Genomic DNA, 22,569 nt, shown 5'->3' with positions numbered 1-22,569 from the left:
ACACAGGAACAAACTGTTCAGACACACAAACATGGTTTCTATGACTGTCACTAAGCATTTTTAACTTTTCACAAGTTCACACACATATACATATAAATATTTGAACAACATTTTCCCCCCCAACGTCCACTGTCTAATGAGTATAAAGACAAAGTAGAACACTTCGCCGCTGATGTCACATGACCTCCTGTATACAGATGACAATGCTGGTTGATGTCCGCCATCTTGTCTGCATCCAGGTTCTTCTCTTTTAGGGGCCCTGGGGGTCTGGGGCCTCAGGACAGTTGTCCACTGTGCCTGGTTGATAAAAACCCTGCATGATGGTTCCTGGTTTTAAAGACTAGTTGTCATGTAGCAACGGCTCCGGGGCTAAATATGACTCTGCATTCAACACTTCCTTATAAATGTGTAAAGTCCCAACAAATATTATATTGTATCAACAATACTGAGTCCGTAAAATATTAGAAGAGTAAATACTTTGACTAAATACTTATTGATCGGTCTGATCCCATGAGGGGAATGTGCTGTATGTACAATGATGACCAGATGATGAGTCACGGTCCATATTAAAATCAAACCTCTGATGCTGGGATCGAGTGTTTTTACCAGGCACAGACTACAAGTCCTCAAGTCTTTTCACTTTTACTAGTCTTTAACAGTAAAAACAACACTGTTTATAAAAAGAGATCCCATAATGCATTGCAATTTACAGTAATACACTGTAAATGAAAATATAAATATTTTACTTTTGAATGTAAACTATACAAATCCAGAAGGTGTTAATAATGATATAATAATATAATTGTTCCAACAGTGAGTTACTGTAATCACCATTATATTACAGTAGTGAACTGTAACAATGGTTTAGACTATATTACTGGGAATTTAGCAGCACTTCAATATGTAAATTACAGCAAAGGATAACAGTGTTATCTGAACTATTATAAAAGGTGATACTGACAAATGCAAATCACATTTCTTAGTGTACTCCAAATGATCTTATTGCTGTGAAAGGCTCGTCTTATTTAGAGTCCAAATGAGTCTTTGTGTGTGCAGATAATTCAAATTAAGACGGTTTTACTGTTTTATTCTGTCATTCAAATCATTTGGTTTTCAGTTGCAAAGGCCAAATAAATGACCTTCATAGTAGAGTCTTAGACAGAGTTGTAAGCTCCATAAAATGTTACCAGAAATCCTCTCTGACTCCATCTGATGTGTTTTGGAGGATAAAGTGTTGATGAATGTTCACCTGTAAAAGAGTCAGTAACACAACGGTTTGTGTGTATGTGTGAGTGTGTGTGTGTGTGTGTGTGTGTGTGTGTGTGTGTATGTGTGTGTGTGTGTGTGTGTAAATGTGAAATAAGAAGAAGTAGATAAATGTAGGAAATTACAGCTACATACTTAACAGCACCAAAACATTTTAGTCTTTTTTTTAAAATCTTTTTGGTGGTTTGTCAAACATGGTTTGGATTAAAAAAGGATTGGATTTTTCACTCATACAGTCCTTATGAGTGAGAAGCTTTTAGAGTTTAGAGTATCCAACTCTTCATCATTTTCACTTAAATTATATGTTTGTTAGCTTTGATTGCTGCTTATGCAGTCAGATTTGCTCTTAATTCCAACAAATCCTGGTATAATGTGGATTTATGTGTCTGTTAACTTCCTGCATGTTCCACTCTCGCCTCTCAGACAAGAATCATAATGAAAATATTTGTCTTTGCTTTTAGGGGAAATATAGACCCCTCACCATAATGATAAGGTGACAGAGGCAGGAATTACAACATGTACTAAACATTTCTTAATGTGTGGTAAACACTTGCAAAAATTCTCATGAAAAACTTTCACTCTGCAAAAGGGAAGTCAGATCTTTCTCTGCACATCAGCATCAATCATGTGGTTTCATGGTGTGCTTAATAATATCTAAGTTGAAGATGGTTTATCTAGCTGAAGCAGCAGGAAGCACATCTTACACCATACTTGTGAATTTTTTTCCTCCTGAGAGAGGAAGCTGGTTTGTGAAAGATGAAAGTAGCTTTTTAAATTCAACAAGAAGAAGAAAGAGGAAGCTGAGGTCAGAACAGCATCTTCCTCTCTGTTACTAAAGAGCAGAAACTTCATCTGGAAACTCAAAGACAAACTTTAGTTGAAGTGTCAGATGGAATAATTTAACTGTATCGTTCATCTTTCTACATTTGAAGAACTCTGAATCCTGCTTGATGGGCTTTATTAAATACACATTTATCTGTGCTCAAGTATAAAATCCCTCCATATTGATGGTCTTTAAATTATATACGTGATTCTCTTTGTCTCTGCATTCTGCTGAGGTTGAATTTGGGAAGATGACTTTTTCCAGTCTTGTTTGACCAATCCTTGCTGTTCATCTCTTGTGAAGTTTATTTGAAATTATTATTATTATCCACAAGTTGTTTACATCTGTGGAAATAAAATGTCTAAAGAAAAAGGTAAATAAATGAGTATGTTCCTCTGGACATAATTAAATGTTGTAAGTTAAGATTTATTTTTAAAGAAGGAGCAAGATGCATTTTAATGGCAGTAAAAAGGTTTTAAAACCTTTGAAAACTATTTTAAAAAGTATGAAAACAACAGAAAATACTGGAGCTTTTGTCGTCTGTGTGATAAAGTCTCAGATGATTTGAGTTGCATTTACCATGCAGGTCTTGAACAGTTGCACTGGTGAGAAGGCATGAGATGAAATAATCATTAAATCCATATCTATATAATTGACATGTTTATATGATCAGATGAGGACTGTACATGTGATGTGGAAGGTTGCACGTAGTGATGAACCCACAGTAAATTATTAGCAGACTCTGCAGTTCCCCTCAGCTCCAATCAGCCTTTTACACTGTTTGAACTCATTGTTTTAGTTTCACACATTTAGAGACTTGCTGGTGAATAAAGTGGAACAGCTAAAGAGATTCATATTTGTAGACATGAACAAAGACACCACTCCACACTGAAGCTACAAGTGGAGGTGTGATGGGGCAGGTGGACTAAATTCAAATAAACTTTATTGGCATGACAGATCAGAAACCTATATTGCCAAAGCAGTACAGAAAATTATAAACATTGACAGATGATTAATAATTATACAATAATATGTAAATATAAACAATAATATTAAATGCAATATAATAAAAGGCATTTTTACAGATGTAATCACACAGAAACATTTACTGTGTTACAACAGTCGACATACGTCTAATCACGAGATGCTTATCTTCTGATCGTTATGTTTGGTTTATTTAGATTTCCATGTTTTATTGATCGACGGGATTTTAAATAGTTGTTTTTTTATTGTTGTAGCTGTTGAGAGAAGTGAGACAGAGTTAAAACCTCAGAGATACTTTATATTTACAGACAATACATCCTTTTTATTGCCTCCATGTAGATTATTGAGCATCATCAATACTGCAGAAAGAAATAATTTTAATCACAACAAAAAACAACCGTAGTTACTAAACATGGAACTGATTTCATGTGTAAAGATGTGATATTGATCAGAGGTTTATTTATATGTGATAATATGTTTATCTGTTGACTTATTCACTGTTAATATGGATGTTATATGGACAGTTTTCATTGAAGCTAATCTAAATTAACAAACAAAAACATGTTCAGATCTAAACTACTGTGAGTGAACATAATTTAAAACCTTTATTAAACAATTTTAGTATTTCAGTGTTATTCAGTCCAAAGACCACTAGATGGCAGCAGAAGACCTGATTTATTCCTTATTTAAACATGAATCTGATATTCATGTAAAAACATCTTGAAAGATGAAGGGAAACATTCAGGGAGGATTATTTATATAAATGTAAGATAATAGTGAAACATGCTTGTTGTCACTGTTCATCGTCTGTCTCGAGGAGACGGGAGGTTAATTGGTGTCTTCTCATATTAAACTGCAGTGGACACAAAGAGCTGCGAGCGCTGAGGACAGATTTAGACCCTGAACACACACTGAGCAGCAGTGGTGGAAAAACAGCGCCGCCTCCATCACTGCAGGCTCAGAGAGAAGAGAAGACGTTTGCAGAGAAAACAGAGATGTTTGTGTCCGTCAGATGAAGGTCGTCTGCATCTTAAAACACGAGTGTGAAACATGAACCTGCTGTTTGTGTGGAGTCGCTCATTAAAGCAGCAAGAATTACTGCCGATTACTGTCTGTAATCATTTCACACACATGATGCTGTAAAAGTAACGTAACACTATGTCTGTCTTTAGCAGCCCCCGATCGGCCCCCAGTCGGCCCCAGTCAGCCCCCGGCCCTTGGTTGGCTGTTTGTCGGCATGCCACCCAGAATGAAACATGAGGATTTTGTAGATTATAACCTTTATTTTAATAGTATATAATAATTATAGTGGTTCAACAAATGATTATTTTCATTATTGATTATTTGATTATTATTGTTTAGTCTCAGAAAATCTTCAAAAATGTCGTCACAGGTTCGTAACACCCGAAGTCAACAACTTACTTGCTCTCCTAAACAACACATGAAAACCTCAAAATGTGTATTTTACTGCAGAATAAGATTAAGAAAACTACAAGAACTACAGAATGTTTTGATTAAACAATTAATTCATTATCAAAATAGTTGTGATCATTTTTCTGTCAATCGACTAAATGTTTCAGCACTCATGATGCTGTAAAAGAAACGTAACACTAGTTCCGTCTTTTAAAGGCCCCTGATTGGTCCCTCGTCGGTCGTCTGTTGCAGGATTTAAGACGGTTAGTTCCAGTCAGACAGGTTTGATGGAGCAGCGGTTCATCCTGTCAGTTTGTTGTTTGAGCAGCTGATCAAAAGTTCAAACTGGAACATTTAGTTTGTAGATTATTGAGCTGCAACAATTTGTTGATTAATCGATTAGTTGTGAACTATTTTGATAATTAATTAAACATTTAAGAAGAAAAAGTCAAAATTCTCTGAGTCCATCTTTCTAAATGTGAATATTATCTGGTTTCTTTAGTCTCTATGACAGCAAACTGAATATCTTTGTTATGGACAAAACAAGACATTTGATGACGTCGTCTTCAACTCTGAGATACACTGATCAGCATTTTATGGACCAAACAACTAATTGATTAATTAAGAAAATAATTGACAGATTAATCGATAATGAAAATAATCATTAGTTGCAGCCCTAATAGATTACGACCTTTATTTTAATGCCCTTTGATGACTGTATGTTAAAAAAAAAAATAGAGAGCAGCAACAATAAATACAAACAACATAAACAGACTGAGACAAATGACGCACACTAACGTACAAGATTTATTTTATTTTATAATCTACAACAAATGAATTAAAGTATTTTTGTCTCCTGCAGCAGCAGCTCTGGAAGTCCTGTGTTCTTTGAGAAAAATAAAAGGGAGAAATGTATATTTTAGATCAGAACATCAGTTTTCTGTCTCTGTAGATGACTTTAGTCTCATTTTTATTTTGCATTTGAACTTCGAGGGATCAAACACGTCTCGTCTCTTGGTGTATTTCTTCGTTTTGTCGCAGCATTGGTGTGTGAATAAAGTTTCTTGCAGCTTCTCTGCAGGATTTTAATTTGAGCTGATGGAGACAGAAACCCGCAGAGACAAACTGAGCTCTCCTCCATCTGAACATCTGACCGCTGAGCATGCTGGGAAGGCAGGGACGGCCATCAGGTAGAATATACATCTCTCTGTGTCTGATAATAATGAACAAGACGTGTTTTTAAAGAGGACTGAGAGTCGACCAGCGCAGAGACGCTGCTGAAGAGTTTTTATTGTTTGAATGTTGTTCAGGACTTTAAATGAGCTCATCTGCCTGCAGAGTGTTTACAGGCTGTGATGTTTTACAGTCAGAATAATGAACTCTGCAGATCTCTGGCTCCTCCATGTGGACGCCGACTGAACTGCAGCTTCATTCAGAAAAGGGACAAAATGCTGCATCAGCTCCATTTTCTGCTGATTGTTGGAAAAAGTAGCGTTTAGTTTACACATTGAGTTTCTGTCATCAACAGCAGCGTTTACACTCATTATTCATAAAGCAGCAGCTGTTTATTCTAAAGGAAAGTGCTTTTTCTGTAATTGATCATCTCTCAGGAATAAATATTAGACTCTCACACTGTTTGTTTCATTTTTACACATTGTAATAAATGGAAATACAGAATATAAATGGAATCGGTAACAACTGGGCATAGCCTAGCAACATATAATGTAGCATAGCACAGCTAAGCAAGAATGTTTAACTCAATCAATGTACTGTACATGTATTGATTTGGCTAATGTTATTACATTAGTATAGTGAGCTAGGCAACTGCCTCATATGCCCGTTCAATGGCAAGATGAACCCCAAAGGGTCAAACTGACTGGCCAGTGCTTGATATGCCATCCTCATTGTCAGCACAGCATGTACGATGGGCCAGTATTGGTAGCCAAGGGTATCAGCAGCACAGTTCCATGAAAGTTCTAAGGCTGGCTCCCATAGGTCAGTCCGGTTTTGACTTAGCCACTGAAGATCTCGCATCAGGGGGAAGATGGGCTGCCACAGTTGGTTGATAGTTTGCCCACTGTCTGAGATCCAACCTTCCTTCAGCCAGCAGGATACACAGTTGGTTTACTCTTTGTGTGGCGGAAGGTATGGTGGGGATGCTCTCAAGGCAGTTGTCCATGTAGAAGCTCCTCTGCACTGACTGTAGCTGTCTATGTGATTACGAGCATGTTGCTGCAAAGCAAAGATGACACAGCATGAGCTGCTCATTGTACCATATGTCAGCACCCGCCATTTGTACACATCCAGTGGGTCTTCACAGCGTAGGTCTCTCCAGATGAACTGAAGGAGCTGTTGGTCCTGAGCAGGCACATACAGGGGGAGGGGGGGGGCGGAGGGTGCTCGAGTGCCTGCCCCTTTGCCCCTTGATGTCCAAAGTGCCCTTTTTGTCTGGGGTGCCCTGGTCTCCTGTCCTCTGGGGTGGGGTGGGAGTGAAGGTAGGGAAGGACGGGGGAATCTCTCTCCCCACAAGAACAGGCTCTCTCCCATTGGTTCTGGGGGCTGTTCAGGATGGGTGGGTTGGCGACGTGGTGCGCTCTCCAACAGCCAGAGTCCTCCCCAGGGTCTGGAGGCGGCTAAGGAAGGGAATACCCCAGCCTCATGCAGAAATAAGCAAAAATCCAAACTCAAATTTGGAAGGAAAAATAGGATTAAAAAGAAAGGGCAGGGGGAAAAAGGTACAAGAAACTACAGTGTACACTGCCGAAGCTGCCCTGGAAAAAAACACCCTTAGTGGTGCTGTTAAAAAACGCACACCACAGTCTTTTTGCTCAAACCTAACAACCACTGACCTCAGCACCTATGTAACATAAGATGGAAAATGAAATCAACTTGATATTAATAATAAAAATAAGATGAAATAAAGTGAAAATAGAATAAGAGTCTTTCTTGCTCTTAATTAAACAACATTTTTACCATGTTTTAACATCAGTGTCAATGTTGTTAATAACACAACAGACGAGTACACAACTACTGTACACGATGGTCTGATTATGGTTTGGCAACTATCATGGTTGTGGTTAGTGTTCTGACGAGTTAACACCTTTTGTCATATTGTCTCAAGTGTTGATGAGACAATGGAATACAATTCATGAAGGCCAGTTTGAGTAACAGATCTGAGTTTAAAGGATTATTAGACACCAAAATACTACAGCACTGCAGCACACTACATTGTTGTCCCAAAACATATAAAAACACATCAGTGAGTCACACTGTTGCATTGAGTGACATGTAAACCAGATATTTTCTAATAAAGTTGTTCATCTTTTGCACTGATGATTTAACCAGGAGAGTTCCATGCCAATCAAAGCTGTAGAAGTGCTCAAACTATGAGTCATGTAACATTATCCATGGGAAAAATGAAAGGGATTTTTACTCCAGGAACCAGGGGCGCCCAAAGTAGCTCCTCCCACTTGGCAACCCTATTAGCTGGATAATTCACAAAGCATTTAAAGAAAACAAGCAGATCCTAATTTAATTTCTTGTTACTCATAAAAAATGCCTGTAAATGATACAGTCAAACTACATGCATGCACAAGAGTCTCCAAACAAATTGTGAAGCTATGGGAGACAAATGTTCTTATGCTGAGGGACATGGCCTCTTCAGTATTTATAACATCTTGGCTATAGTGCTTCTTCTAGGAGTACCAGTAAAGATAGTACTAGTACTGGTAGTAGAAATCTCATTTAATTACTGATATATGTTTTGGTTACAGTAGTAACCTACAGGAAGTCTGACAGTTGTTGCTGTCAGAGGAACATTGGTGATGCAGCCTGAGTGTTACAGTGTTATGATCATTATTTCACTGTCAGAGGGTCTAGTTTAGTCTCCCTGTGGACTGTAGGTGCAGATTTATCTGTTTGACTTCATCTGTTGACACAGAAAATAACTGTTTTTAGTACAAAGAGAAGTCTTTGTGTCTGTGTTTGTATCTAATAGCAAGAAATAGTCAGAAAACTTTTAAAAAAGCTCTTAAATTAAATTCACCACTTGCACTTTAAATTATAAGTGAAGATCAGAGCGACTAAAAATTGTGATACACACACACACACGCACACTCATGTGACTCACGTGACTTCCAGCAAAGAAGAGGGGAGGAGTAAACGTAAGTGAAAGTATTCAGTCAGACTCCATTTTAAAGTCAACAGAGCAGAAGGAGGAAAACAGTCTGAGGCAGGGTGAGTGTTAATATCAGGGCTGCAAATAATGATTACTGTCATTATTGATCAATCTGCTGATTATTTTTCTGATGAATCGTTTAGTTGATTAAACTGTGTCAGAAAAATATGAGATCACAGTGTTGACGTCTTCAAATGTTTCCTTTTTTCTTTTCCTGGTTTCTGCGTCCTCACAGTGATGTAACGTGACACACTGCTGCAGTTAAAATAGAGAGAAGTCACATTTAAGAACTACACAGAAGTTTATCTGAAGTCTGTTTGTTGGATTTAAAGCAGAGTCAAAGTTTATCTTTGTGATGGCTGGAAAACACACATGGTTGTAGTTAAAGTCATGTAAACTAATAAGAAGCTACTAAGTTGAGAGGAAGGACTGGGTTTATTATACTGTGTATGTGTGTGTGTCTCCAGTGTTACTGTTTTACCTCTCAGACTCCAGAAGATGAAGGATTTGGAGGAAGATGAGGACGGAGCAGAGTCTCTGAGCTGTCTGTCTATAAAGAGTGACCGGTCTAAAGGTGGTGTTCCACACTTCAGTGATGAACCTGGACCCTCAGACACAAAGTAAGAGACTGTTTCTACTGTTAACTGACCTGAAGATGAGTCAGTGTTGAAAGGTCATTTAAAAAAACACCACTGACTGACAACCCACACTCTACTACAACCATCCCTATCAGTTATTAGTGAGTGTCTGGAGATCTTCTGCAGCAAGTTGAGCCATCTAAATATAAAGTGGCAGTTGATGTGTTTAGCAAAGCTCTACAGCTCATAAAAATGTCTGTAAATGATACAGTCAAACTACATGCAGGCATCAGACTCTGCAAACAAATTGTGAGTTTACAGGAGATAAATGTTCACGATGTGTTTCATTCACAGTGTTACTGGCTTGCCTCTCAAATTCCAGAAGATGAATGATTTGGAGGAAGAGGAGGATGGAGCAAAGTCTCTAATATCCAGCTGTCTGTCTATGAAGAGCGATTGGTCCAAAGAAGAACCTCTAAAGTTCAGTAATGAACCTGGACCCTCAGACACAAAGTAAGAGACTGTTTCTAATGTAAACTGACCTGAAAATGATTCAGTTTTTTAATGACATTTGGTAACCTACATTACAATAATATTCTTTTATAATTCTGTTTTAGTTCACTCACTGATCTTTTTGTTGTTTGAGCATTGACTGCATTATTTCTTTGTTTATAGCTTTAATTTTGTGGAAAGACTGCTTGATTGCTTCAACCAATATTTAATGTAGGTTAATTTGCAGTGGACAGATTGTTTTGTTTACTTTCTAGACATGCACAAGTTAATCTGACAGCCCAGTATCAGGCAGCAGTACCTTTAGTTTAACTGTCAGTAAATAAACTGTTATATAAAAATAATTTTTCGTCATTTGGCATTGTCACAGCCCACATGTCACACTTTGTGTTTTCAAGGCAAGGAAAATTTATTTGTGTAGCACATACTCATCATATCAGCCAATTAGCGCAGGTATGTCTTTGTGCTGTGGAGCACACACGGCTCATGCAGGCAGGCATTGTAGAAAGGAATGAAGGATGGATATTTTCAAGTGACTGGTGAGTCCTGCTGTATTAATTATCTATAGAGTTGATTAAGATTGTTGTTGGCAATGCTTGGCTTTGCTGATGTGAGATATATGGCCTAATTTCTATCTTTCAGGAAATCTTTCCTTTATTGTTTGCTGATTGTTGAGCAACATGAGTGAACATCTACCATTGGAAGACCAGGTTGGCAGTTTTGCTAATGCACGTGTGGGAAAAATAAGGTTAGCACAGTTTCAGCTTGTTCAGAAGGTCGTTTGAGTACATGAGTTAACAGGTGTAGGAAGGCAATTTTGTAATGGACTTATTTTTAATGAGTAGTTTGCATATTGTTTCGATTTTAGTTGTTGGCGATGAGTGCACTTCAGTCTCTTTTACGCAGCCCATTCAAAGTGGAAATACTGCGCTTGTAATCCGCCTCAGTGTTCTGTGTGACAGCCAGCATGGCAGGACAGGGAGCTGACGCTGTTGTGTGGCCCATATTCAGACCACATCAGATGGTGCGGCATACAGCTGCAGAGTTGAGTGGAGGTGTGTGGGGATGTGGGTGTTTTTGTGCTTTAGAATGTAACCACTGAGAAACTATCAGAAAATGTATTGATCTGATTCATCAGCTTCCTCAGTAATGTTACTAGCGCTCCCTCTCTTAATTCACCCTCCAGCTCACTTGACCACAGCTGCTCTCTCTCTCTCTCTATCTCTCTTTCTCTCACTTTTTTAAAAATGAGTCAGAGAACCAACAGAAAAGTCTGACTTAACTTTTAACGTTATCAAACGAAGAAAAAAGTACTCCGCTTGTCCTAATAACATCTTTGTACTCGCTCATGGTAGAGTTTACAGCTCTGATTAGTCTGATCTCCACCACACCTCTGAATCGGGAACGCTGGCATGCTATGTAAAACCACAAAAGGAGATGGCTTTATGCTGGCTTTGTGTGGTTCACTGTATAAAAGAGGCTTGTGTGTGTGTGTGTGTGGGACCACTGAAGGCCCAGTGCAAGACCCCACAGTCCGCTACTGGCCAACACCAATGTCATGTGTCATAAAGAATATGTTCATGTCCACAGAAAGAGGAAGACGAAGGGTATTTCTGTGGAGGAGCAGCTGTCCTGCTGTTCTTTGTGTCAGGACATCCTAAAGGATCCAGTCTCTACCAGCTGTGGACACTGGGTCTGCAGACAGTGCATCACCTCATACTGGGACCAGTCTGTTTCATCAAGAGACTCCTCCTGTCCCCAGTGTGCAGAAATATCCAGAACAAGACCTGGACTACAGACAGACAGTCAGACCAGCACTGTACAAAGTAAGACTGAAGATCTGTCTGCTGATATCATCATCTTTGAAAACAGGACAGGAATCTACCTCCTCTATCCTAATGAAAATTAACACAGTGAGACATATTTCTTTTAAATTAGACCTTTTTTTCTTCTCTTTCAGCAGAAAGTGGTCTGCAGGAGGTTTTAGATGAACATAAGATCTGCCTGAGGAGGAGATGTGAATGTGTGACTGAAGGAACTGATGAAGCAGGAAGTGAAACCCTCCTCAATAGGATCTACACTGAGCTCTACATCACAGAGGGACAGAGTGAAGACGTTAATACCCAACATGAGGTGTGGCAGCTTGAAAGTGCGTCCAAGATGGAGACCCTCCATGACACACCAATAAAGTGTCACGACATCTTTAAAGTCTTACCTGACCAACAGAAACACATCAGAGTTGTTCTGACCAACGGCGTCGCTGGCGTTGGAAAAACCTTCTCAGTGCAGAAGTTCACTCTGGACTGGGCAGAGGGTTCGGAAAACCAAGATGTCAGTCTGGTGATTCTGCTTTCGTTCAGGGAGCTGAACTTGATCAAAGATGAGCAGTACAGTCTCCTCAAGCTGATCCATGTTTTCCATTCAACATTACAGAAGGTCACAGCAGAGAAGCTCGCTGACTGTAAAGTTTTGTTCATCTTTGACGGCCTGGATGAAAGCAGACTTTCACTGGATTTCAACAACAGGAAGGTCGTGTCTGATGTCACACAGAAGTCATCAGTCAACGTGCTGTTGACAAACCTCATTGAGGGGAAGCTGCTTCCCTCGGCTCTCATCTGGATAACTTCCCGACCTGCAGCAGCCAATCAGATCTCTCCTACATGCGTTGATAGGGTAACGGAAGTACGAGGCTTCACTGATGCCCAGAAGGAGGAGTACTTCAGGAGGAGATTCAGAGATGAAGAACTGTCCAGCAGAATCACCTCACACATCAAGACATCCCGGATTCTCCACATCATGTGTCACATCCCCGTCTTCTGTTTGATCACTGCAACAGTTCTGGAGCACATGTTTACAACAGACCAGAGAGGAGAGCTGCCCAAGACCCTGACTGACCTGTACTCACACTTCCTGCTGGTTCAAACAAAGAGGAAGAAGCACAAGTATGATGAGGGACATGAGATGAGTCCACAGGAGCTGACGAAGGCTGACAGGGAAGTTCTTCTGAAGCTGGGGAGGCTGGCATTTGAACATCTGGAGAAAGGAAACATCATGTTCTACAAAGAAGACCTGGAGCAGTGTGGTCTTGATGTCACAGAGGCCTCAGTGTTGTCAGGATTGTGTACAGAGATCTTCAAAAGAGAGAGTGTAATCTTCCAGAAAACGGTCTACTGTTTTGTTCACCTGAGCGTTCAGGAGTTTCTGGCTGCAGTCTACATGTACCACTGTTACACCAACAGGGACACAGAGGTACTGGGGGATTTCCTGGGAAAAGACTACAAACACAGGGAATCGAAACCCAAGTCTTTCCGCAAGAAGATTTCTGCTTCTTTCAGTAGCAATGATAGCCATGACCCATCTCTGGATGTCTTCTTGATGGGAGCCATGAAGAAATCTCTCAAAAGTAAAAATGGCCACCTGGACCTGTTTGTTCGCTTCCTTCATGGCCTCTCTCTGGAGTCCAACCAGAGTCTCTTAGGAGGCCTGCTGGGTTGGACAAAAAACAGTAAAAAAATCATCCAGAAAGCCATCAACAATCTGAAGAAGATGAACACTGAGGACAAGGATGATGATGATGATGGCGATATCTCTCCTGACAGAAGCATCAACATCTTCCACTGTCTTATGGAAATGAACAACCACTCAGTACATCAGGAGATCCAAGAGTTCCTGAAGTCAGAGAACAGATCGGAGATGAAACTCTCTGAGATCCACTGCTCAGCTCTGGCCTACATGCTGCAAATGTCAGAGGAGGTTCTGGATGAGTTGGACCTGAAGAAGTACAAAACATCCGTGGAGGGACGACGAAGACTGATACCAGCTGTGAGGAACTTCAAAAAGGCTCAGTATGTCCAATTGTGATTAGCATTATAAATCAGTGTAGATTAGTTGTTTAGTTCTTCAAATATAAATAATATAAAATATATTATTATTGTTAAAGTAGTGCTCTACTTGTTTATAGCTGAAATTATAGCTATATTGTAATATATGTGTCATGACAGACTTTCTGGCTGTGGACTCTCAGAGACTCACTGTGAAGTTGTGGCCTCAGCTCTGAAGTCCGACCCCTCCCATCTGAGGGAGCTTGATCTGAGTGAAAACAAGCTGCAGAATTCAGGAGTGAAGCTGTCTGCTGGACTGGAGAGTCCAAACTGTAAACTGGAGACTCTGAGGTCAGGTCACTGACTGTTCTTTGGTAGTTTTTTTCTATATATTCAATTCAAATCCTTCACTGAAGTTTCAAATGTTTGGCTCATGAATTTTCAGGAATTCAAAATTCACAGTCTTGTTCTGTGTAATAATGACTTCCAGAGTTCAAACTAATCTGAGGCTTCAATGGTCTGAGCTACACAAATCCAGTATCTTTGTGTTTCTTCAGTGTCTCCTTGTTGAGCTGCAGTGGAGGGATCATAACTCAGAGATAATTTTGTATTAAATAGTCTGTAAATTTGAGTTAGACAATCAAGTGGGTGTCTACCTGAATGTCAGAGCTCATATCAGCTTCAGATGAACTTATGAACTCATTTCCTATAGTGTAGCTGTGTTAGGAAGAGACCACATCACAGTCAGTATGGACAGGGGGAATGATTACAGCCACCAATAACATGTTTTAATTACACATGCCTACTACACTACCAAATACAGGAAGGAGGTCATGTATAATGAACAGGTTTTTAGTCCAACATGTCTGATTTCATATTGAGCCTCTAATTACAGACTTGACTGAGTTCAGCAGCATTTTATGAATCACTGCTGACATGAATATGTGTCTGAATGTTGTGGTGACATTTGGAAGATGTCTGTAGAAGGCTGACATTATGATGATCCACAATAAGACAATGACAAAGTCATTCTACTCATTTTAGGGAAAGCTAATTGATTAGGACATAGTAATGTTGAACTACACATTTAAAACCTGAATGCATCTGATTGGACTATAAATGGATCTGCATCATTTATTCTTTATTCAGACTGAATAACTGTAGGTTGTCCGAGGTCAGCTGTGCTTCTCTGGCCTCAGCTCTGAAGTCCAATCCCTCCCATCTGAGAAAGCTGGATCTGAGTATCAACAAGCTGCAGGATCCAGGAGTGAAACTGCTGTGTGATTTTCTGGAGAGTCCACACTGTAAACTGGAGAGTCTGAGGTCAGTTCACTGACTTACTGTTCTCAATGTTTAACAATGTTTAACTATTTAACCTAATTTAGGTACATAAATAATTTAAAGCCATGAACTTAATATTCTTTTTTCCATATTTTCATTGTTTTTACTGTAATAAGTTTAGTCTGTAGTTATAAAAGATGACTGATTGTTAAAGAAACTGTAGAAAATATCCACTGTTAGTTGTTCAAGTACATTAATGTTTATCATTTTTGGTAAGGAGTCACATCTGTATACAGAAGATCCTTTCAACTAATATCTGTTTTAAATTGATCAATTTTACTTGCTGAAGGAGAAATATTTCTTTATTATATTCTTTAATGTATTTTAATGAATATTATACCACAGTCTGAGTGAATACGCTTTTCTGATTGGCTGGCAGTAATACAAAAAAGGCAACATAATGGGCAGTAATATACTGAGAGACTTTATCTACCAAAAACAAAGGAACACTGATGTGGAAACATACTTTGCGGTTATGCTTAATGACACCTTACATGAATTTTATGCCTCAGTTAAGGCTGGCAGCAAGTACAGTCCAGCAAGTTGTCATGACAACAGTAAGCTCTTGCTACATTACCTTTCGATTTTGAGTGCAAAATTTTCACCAAAAATTTGCAAATGCTTTTGTAAAACTTAATGATGTCTTCTGATGTAGGTGAATGCTCCATTTTAGTGCTGCTGGATCTTAGTGCAGCTTTTGACACTGTGGATCACAGAATAATGATTGAAAGGCTTAGGCAGTGTGTGGGTTTCTCAGGGAGTGCCTTGGACTGGTTCTCCTCCTACCTCTCAGATAGGAGTTTTTCTGTGTCTCTTCTTGGTCCTTACATGTCAGAAACTGCTGCTCTTTTCTTTGGTGTGCCCCAAGGTTCTGTTTTGAATCCTACTCTGTTTGCTTTATATATGCTTCCATTAGGTCACGTTATCAGCAAATTTAGTGATATTTCCTATCACTTTTACACTGACCATATTCAGCTCTATGTCTCTTTTAAGCCTGATAACCCCGACAAAATGTCTGTGCTGCACAACTGTCTGACTGCCATTAAGGACTGGATGTCAAACAACTTCTTACACCTTAACACTGACAAGACAGAGGTTCTTATCAATGCTTCTGACAGTATAACTCCCAAGGTTGGTGAGAGTAATGGGTCCCTTTCCTCAGCTGTTTGATCTAACATAAGAAATCTTGGGCTATGCATTCTGATCAGCATATTAAATCATTGACCAGTACATGTTTTTTCCATCTGAGATTTATCGCAAAATTCAAGTCTGTCGTATCACAACTGGAGCTCGAAATGATTATTCACATCTTTATATCATCCCGGCTGGACTGTTGTAATTCCATTTTCACCTCTCTCAGTCATCTCTGAACTGCCTACAAATGGTCCAAAATGCTGCTTGCATCACCTTGAGTTGTGTGTGATGTGAAGTGGTTGTTCATTTGTTTGTTTAATCTTGGGGTCCTCTTTTGCCTGTGTTTTGTTAACTTTAACTTGTGGCATATGTTCTTATTGTTTGTTTGCTTCTATGGTCTTAATTTTTAATGTTTATTCCTGTGAAGCACTTTGTTTTATTTTATTTCTGTGAAAGGTGCCATACTATATAAATGTATTATAATATTATATTACTTTTATTTTATATTGTTGGCAAATGACTGTGGTATAAGCAGGATAATCAACTTGTAGGTGTGCAGAGGCATGGATGATGTCTGTATAAGGCTGACATCATGATGATCCACAATACCATAATGACAAAGTCACTCTGCTCATTTTAGGGAAAAGCTCATTGATTAGGACATAGTAATATTGAACTACACATTTAAAACCTGAACATATCTGATTGGATTGTAAATGGACTTCTATCTACATCATCTATTCTTTATTTAGATTGATGGACTGCAGGTTGTCCGAGATCAGCTGTGTTTCTGTGTTCTCAACCCTGAAGTCCGACCCCTCCCATCTGAAAGTGCTGGAGTTGGGCTACAACAAGCTGCAGGATCCAGGAGTGAAGCTGCTGTGTGATTTTCTGGAGAGTCCACACTGTAGACTGGAGACTCTGGGGTCCGTTCACTGATTGTCTGTCACTATTGTTGATGTTGATGTTTAACAACTGAACCTAATTTATATACATACATAACTTACATCCATGAAGTTAATTTCCTTTTTCCCATATTTCATTATTATACTGTACAAAGTTTAATCTGTAGCTATAAAAGATGACTGATTGTTAAAGACACTGTAGAAAATGTCCACTGTTAGTTATTAAGGTAAATTAATTTTTGATAAAGAGTCACATCTGTATACAGAAGATCCTCTCAAATAATATGTTTAAATTGATCAAGTTTACTAGCTGAAGGAGAAATATTTCTCTATTATTGTCTTTATGTATTTTAATGAATAATGTCTGATCATTGATAATGATCCTTCAGAACACACAAACCCACACGGAGGAACACAGAGAGATCAATGCAGGTGTTTAAACTATTTTTTATGAATCAGTGTTGACATGTATAGATGTGTGAATGTTGTGGTGACATTTGGATGATGTCTGTAGAAGGCTGACATTATGATCCACAGTAACACAATGACAATGTACTTAATTTAGGGAAAAGTTAATTGATGAGGACATGGTAATGTTGAGGAACACATTTAAATCCTGAACACATCTGATTTGATTATAAATGGATATTTATCTACATAATTTATTCTTTATTCAGATTGTGTGGCTGTACTTTGTCAGAGATCAGCTGTGCTTCTCTGGTCTCAGCTCTGAAGTCCAACCCCTCCTATCTGAGAAAGCTACAGCTGAGTGAAAACAAGCTGCAGGACCCAGGAGTGACGCTGCTGTGTGATTTTCTGCAGACTCCACACTGTAGACTGAAGACTTTGAGGTCAGTTCACTGACTGTCTGTTATTATTGTTGATTTTAATGTTTACCTACTGAACTTATCCTATGTACATAACTTAAATCCATGAAATTGATTTTCTTTCGTCAATATTTAGTTTCTTTTTATTGTACAACATTGAGTCTGTACTTATAAAAGATGACTGATTCTTAAAGACACTATAAAAAATGTCCACTGTTAATTGTAAAAGTAAATTAATGTTTATAATTTTTGGTAATGAGTCACATCTGTATACAGAAGATCCTCTGAACAAATATCCATTTTAAATTGATCAATTTTACTTGCAGGAGAAACATTACTTTATTATATCCTTTGTTGTGTTTTAATGAATAATGTCTGATCATTGATATTGATCCTTCAGAACACATGCACACACACACACACACACACACACACACACACACACACACACACAGGGAGAGAGGGAGAGAGAGAGAGAGAGAGAGAGAGAGAGAGAGAGAGAGAGAGAGAGAGAGAGATCAATGCAGGTGTTTAAAGTTTTTTTTATGAATCAGTGTTGACATGAATATGTGTCTGAATGTTATGGTGATATATGGATGATGTCTGTAGAAGGCTGACAACATGATGATGTTCCACAATAACACAGTGACACAGTTACTCTGCTTGTTTTAGTGAAACACTCATTGATGAGGACATAGTAATGTTGAACTACACATTTAAAACCTGAACACATCTGATTAGATTATGAATGGATTTTTACTTACATAATTTACTCTTTATTCAGATTGTGGGACTGCAGTTTGTCAGAGATCAGTTGTGCTTCTCTGGCCTCAGCTCTGAAGTCCAACCCCTCCCATCTGAGAGAGCTGGATCTGAGTTACAACGAGCTTCAAGATCCAGGAGTGACGCTGCTGTGTGATTTTCTGCAGACTCCACACTGTAGACTGAAGTCTTTGGGGTCAGTTCACTGACTGTCTGTTACTATTGTTGATTTTAATGTTTAACAACTACACCTAATTCATGTACATACATAACTTACATCCATGAAGTTAATTTTTGTTTTTCCATATTTTCATTTTCTTACTGTACAAAGTTTAGTCTGTAGTTATAAAAGATGACTGATTTTTAAAGAAACTGTAGAAAATGTCCACTGTTAGTTTTTAAAGTAAATTAATGTTTAATGTCTGTATACATAAGATCCTCTCAACTAATATCTGTTTTAAACAGATCATGTTTACTTGCTGAAGGAGAAAATTTTTTTATTATATTCTATATCTACCCACCACCTCCTGCAACTGCCTTTACTGGCCTTCAGTAGATTGCCACACAGTGGGCAGCCTATGTAGCTTCCAAACCACTGACACAAATACACAGAGGGACACAGAGAGATCAAAGCAGGTGCTTAAAGTATTTTTTATGAATCAAAGTTGGAATGAATATGTGTCTGAATGTTGTGGTGACACTTGGATGATGTCTGTAGAAGGCTGACATTATGATGATCCACAATAACACAATGACAAAGTCACTCTACTCATTTTAGTGAAAAGCTCATTGATTAGGACATAGGGCTGGGCAATGTTGACAAAATCAAATATCATATTTTTGACCAAATATTTCAATATAGATATTTTGACAATAGTCTAATATATAAGTAATCATCAGTAATGTGGATAAAATGGATATAATGACAGATAAAGGAACAGCTAGAACAGTAGAACAGGTAAGTTCAGAAAATCACATCACTTTGATGTAATGCAGCTTTAAAACCGGAAAAATACAACACTTGTGCCATGTCACAATATTACGATATTGAAAATCTAAGATGATATCTAGTCTCATTTCATGATATCAATACAATATTAATATATTCCCCAGTCCTAGGACATAATAACATAATAATGTTGAACTACACATTTAAAACCTGAACACATCTGATTATGAGTTCACACTGTAGACTGTAGACTTTGAGGTCAGACACCATTTTTTACTTCTGTGCTGAGATTAATATGATGTGACAGTTGTGGTGACACTAAACTGCAGTCATAAAGCTGATATTATTCCACACTGAGTATCTTAATGGGGAAGTCTGTTTTCTTCTTCAGTGGTTTAGTCCATTGACTGTGTCAGAGCAATGTTGAGCTGCACATTTAAAACCTTTATATAACAAGAAAAATCTACACTGGATAATTAACTCTGAACCACTCAAACTCTGTTTTTTGTCTTTTATATTTGACAGTTTTTAACCTGCATCCTGTTGGGTTCAGGTGTTTGGAGTTTCCATCTTCTAAACTTTACTTTCAGATTAATTGCGATTCTTGTTTGAATGATCAATAATCATTTCTTGAAATCCAGAGATTGATCTTTGCATTTGCGCCTTTACTCAGTAAATGTGTACATGTGTACTGTGTTGTGTGTATGCAGTGGTTATTTGTTGTATATGGTTCAGTTAGAGCAGCATGATGTGTTAAATGTCAATTTAAATGTTTAAATTGAGTTATTACAATGTCTTTGGACTCACCACAGTTTACGGGACTGTGGTGACTCAGGATGGTCAGCTGACTCTGGCTGTCTTATAGGGGATCTAGAGATCACATCTACAAGAGGAACAGACTGAAAACAGACTCCACACACTGATCTGAGCTCTTGGTGTGTGTGAGACATTATCTCTGACTATGAGATGTGAAACTGTGGAAGTGGACTGATCAGTGTGCAGATTCTACTGTATTCAGTCTGTCTCTAAATGCCAGGGAGCTAACACCAGCCAGCAGCTGTATGCAGGTATCAGACTGAAGTCTTGTCAACACAAGCACAAATAGTGCAGCTTAACTAATGAGATGACTTTCAATTTCTGCTGCCTGTGCTCAAAGTGATAAAGTTGCAACAACAGGTACTGACAGTCCATGTGTTGCATTATGGAATAGCATTTGTTTTTTTAAATGTATATAATGATGAAGCCCTTGCAGGTGATGCAGGTCTTTTATTATTCTTGCTCAACTGTTTTGCACATGTAGGCCTTAAAATATAGATGTGTCATGTTTTAGTCTTTTTGCATTTTCACTTGTGTTTGGCTGCACAACATGAGTTTGTATAGATGGAGTCACTGGTGGAGCTGCAGAGTTTAAGAGATGAAGTCACTACATCTTTATTGAAGTAGCAGCATGTTGTCATTAATATTAATGAAAGCTCTTTTTCACTGTTTGTATTTGGAAATTTTTGACTAGAATCCTGTTGGGTTCAGGTATTTGAAGTTTCCATTTTCTAAATCTTCTTCAGTTTAACAGATTATGAAACATTGAATGATTTCAAGCAGGAACTTTGTCTTCTAAAGTGACATCATTTATTCTTCATTCAGATTGATGTCCTGCAGTTTGTCAGAGATCAGCTGTGTTTCTCTGGCCTCAGCTCTGAAGTCCAACCCCTCATCCCGTCTGAGAGAGCTGGATCTGAGAAGAAACGAGCTGCAGGATTCAGAATTGAAGCTGCTGTCTGATCTTAAGAAGAATCTAGACTGTAGACTGGAGACTCTGAGGTCAGTATAGAGTTGGAGTCAGTCCATGCTGGTTTCAGCAGTATTATATTAAACACAGTTAGTATCAAAGCAAAGGTCCAGTATTTCCTGCTGAATCTCCAACCTTCTCAGTGGCTGCTTTCCTCAGTGAAGTTGTGAGAGGAGAATGGTGACAGGCTTCAGGATTGGGCAGAAAGACAGAGAGAGAGAACAGTCAACCAATCAGAACTGCAAGAAGCTTGTTGTGATCATGTGTTTGAACTGATGTGAAGACGACTGTTGTTGTTGTGTTCATGTCTGCAGGAAATGAAGCTGGATTACAGCTGACAGCCTTACAAGATGTATAGAGACAGTGGTCCTCATCATCAAACTGTCCTACCATCAAATCTGATATGAATATGTTTGTTCATTTCAACACTAAAGAATTGATCAGTTCATCTCTGTCAGAGCTCTAAGATCAGTCTGACTGAAGCCTGTAAATCACTGGCTCTGATTTCACAGAACCATCATTATGTTTAGTAACCATGTGTACAGAGCAGAACCTCTGCTGAAGTCCAGGAATCACAGCAGGTGTTTAGCTGAGAGCTCTGACTGATTGCCATGTGATGATTTAACAGCAGGAAAGATCTTCAAATCCCACAGAGACTCTGTAGCTTTTAAACTTTTCTAACAGTTAACAGTAAATCCATCAGTAAACTGATGAGTGAATGTCTCTGTTTCTGCAGTAATGGTGTGTTCATGACTGTCAGCACTTTATTTCCTCTGTGTACTTCAGTGAAATCTGCAGAGTAAACAAACTTGAGACTGAAAGTCTCTGCAGGTCTGTGAGCTTGGAGCTCAGTGTGTTCAACACATTAACATGAGAGCTGAAAGGAAGCTGGCTACATTGCACAGCTGTTCCACTTCTGGTCTAAACAGGACTGAAGTCTGTGCTGCTCTTTATACTGGATGTGCTGCATCACTGACTGACAGCTGATGAAGTGAGTCTCACTAAACACTGATTTATGACCTCTATTGTTTCTTCTTGTCTCATCAGATGGTGATGATCTCTGTAAGAGTATGAGTGAACATCCAAGAGTGTGTGTTGAGAGAGGATCAGCTGCATCCTGATGATCCATCTGGACCAGAGTCTGGATCAGGATTTTGTCATCTTCACTTAAGTCTCTTAACTGACTACAAACTGAACAGTTATCTCTGGATTTTGTTGAATCAGCACTTTACAGATGTGTTATACATGAGCTGTTTGATGGAGAAAAGATTAAAAAACAGGTGTTATAAGTCA

At 38.6% G+C, this 22,569-nt stretch overlaps 1 protein-coding gene across 7 annotated transcripts; it reads left to right on the top strand.

Annotated features, from left to right (window-relative positions):
• The first annotated feature begins 8,636 nt into the window (after window positions 1–8,636).
• On the top strand, window positions 8,637–22,569 carry LOC137175995 (NACHT, LRR and PYD domains-containing protein 12-like). 7 transcript variants are annotated; one of them, XM_067581983.1, is made up of 12 exons: window positions 8,637–8,722; window positions 9,131–9,283; window positions 9,596–9,754; window positions 11,342–11,577; window positions 11,715–13,596; window positions 13,753–13,923; window positions 14,722–14,895; window positions 16,800–16,973; window positions 17,630–17,803; window positions 18,564–18,737; window positions 21,132–21,308; window positions 22,324–22,569. In XM_067581983.1, the coding sequence occupies exons 2-12, from the start codon at window positions 9,162–9,164 to the stop codon at window positions 22,328–22,330; spliced, it is 3,450 nt and encodes a 1,149-aa protein (XP_067438084.1). In that variant the 5' UTR covers window positions 8,637–8,722; window positions 9,131–9,161; the 3' UTR covers window positions 22,331–22,569. The 7 variants fall into 7 exon arrangements, with proteins under 7 accessions (XP_067438084.1, XP_067438083.1, XP_067438085.1 ...); XM_067581982.1 differs by having other exon boundaries at window positions 11,712–13,596; XM_067581984.1 differs by lacking the exon at window positions 13,753–13,923 and having other exon boundaries at window positions 11,712–13,596.

Source organism: Thunnus thynnus, chromosome 23, assembly GCF_963924715.1.
Source record: "Thunnus thynnus chromosome 23, fThuThy2.1, whole genome shotgun sequence".
Taxonomy (NCBI): domain Eukaryota; kingdom Metazoa; phylum Chordata; class Actinopteri; order Scombriformes; family Scombridae; genus Thunnus; species Thunnus thynnus.
Note: the sequence above shows the minus strand (reverse complement) of the source record. Positions and strands in the feature narration are given on the sequence as shown.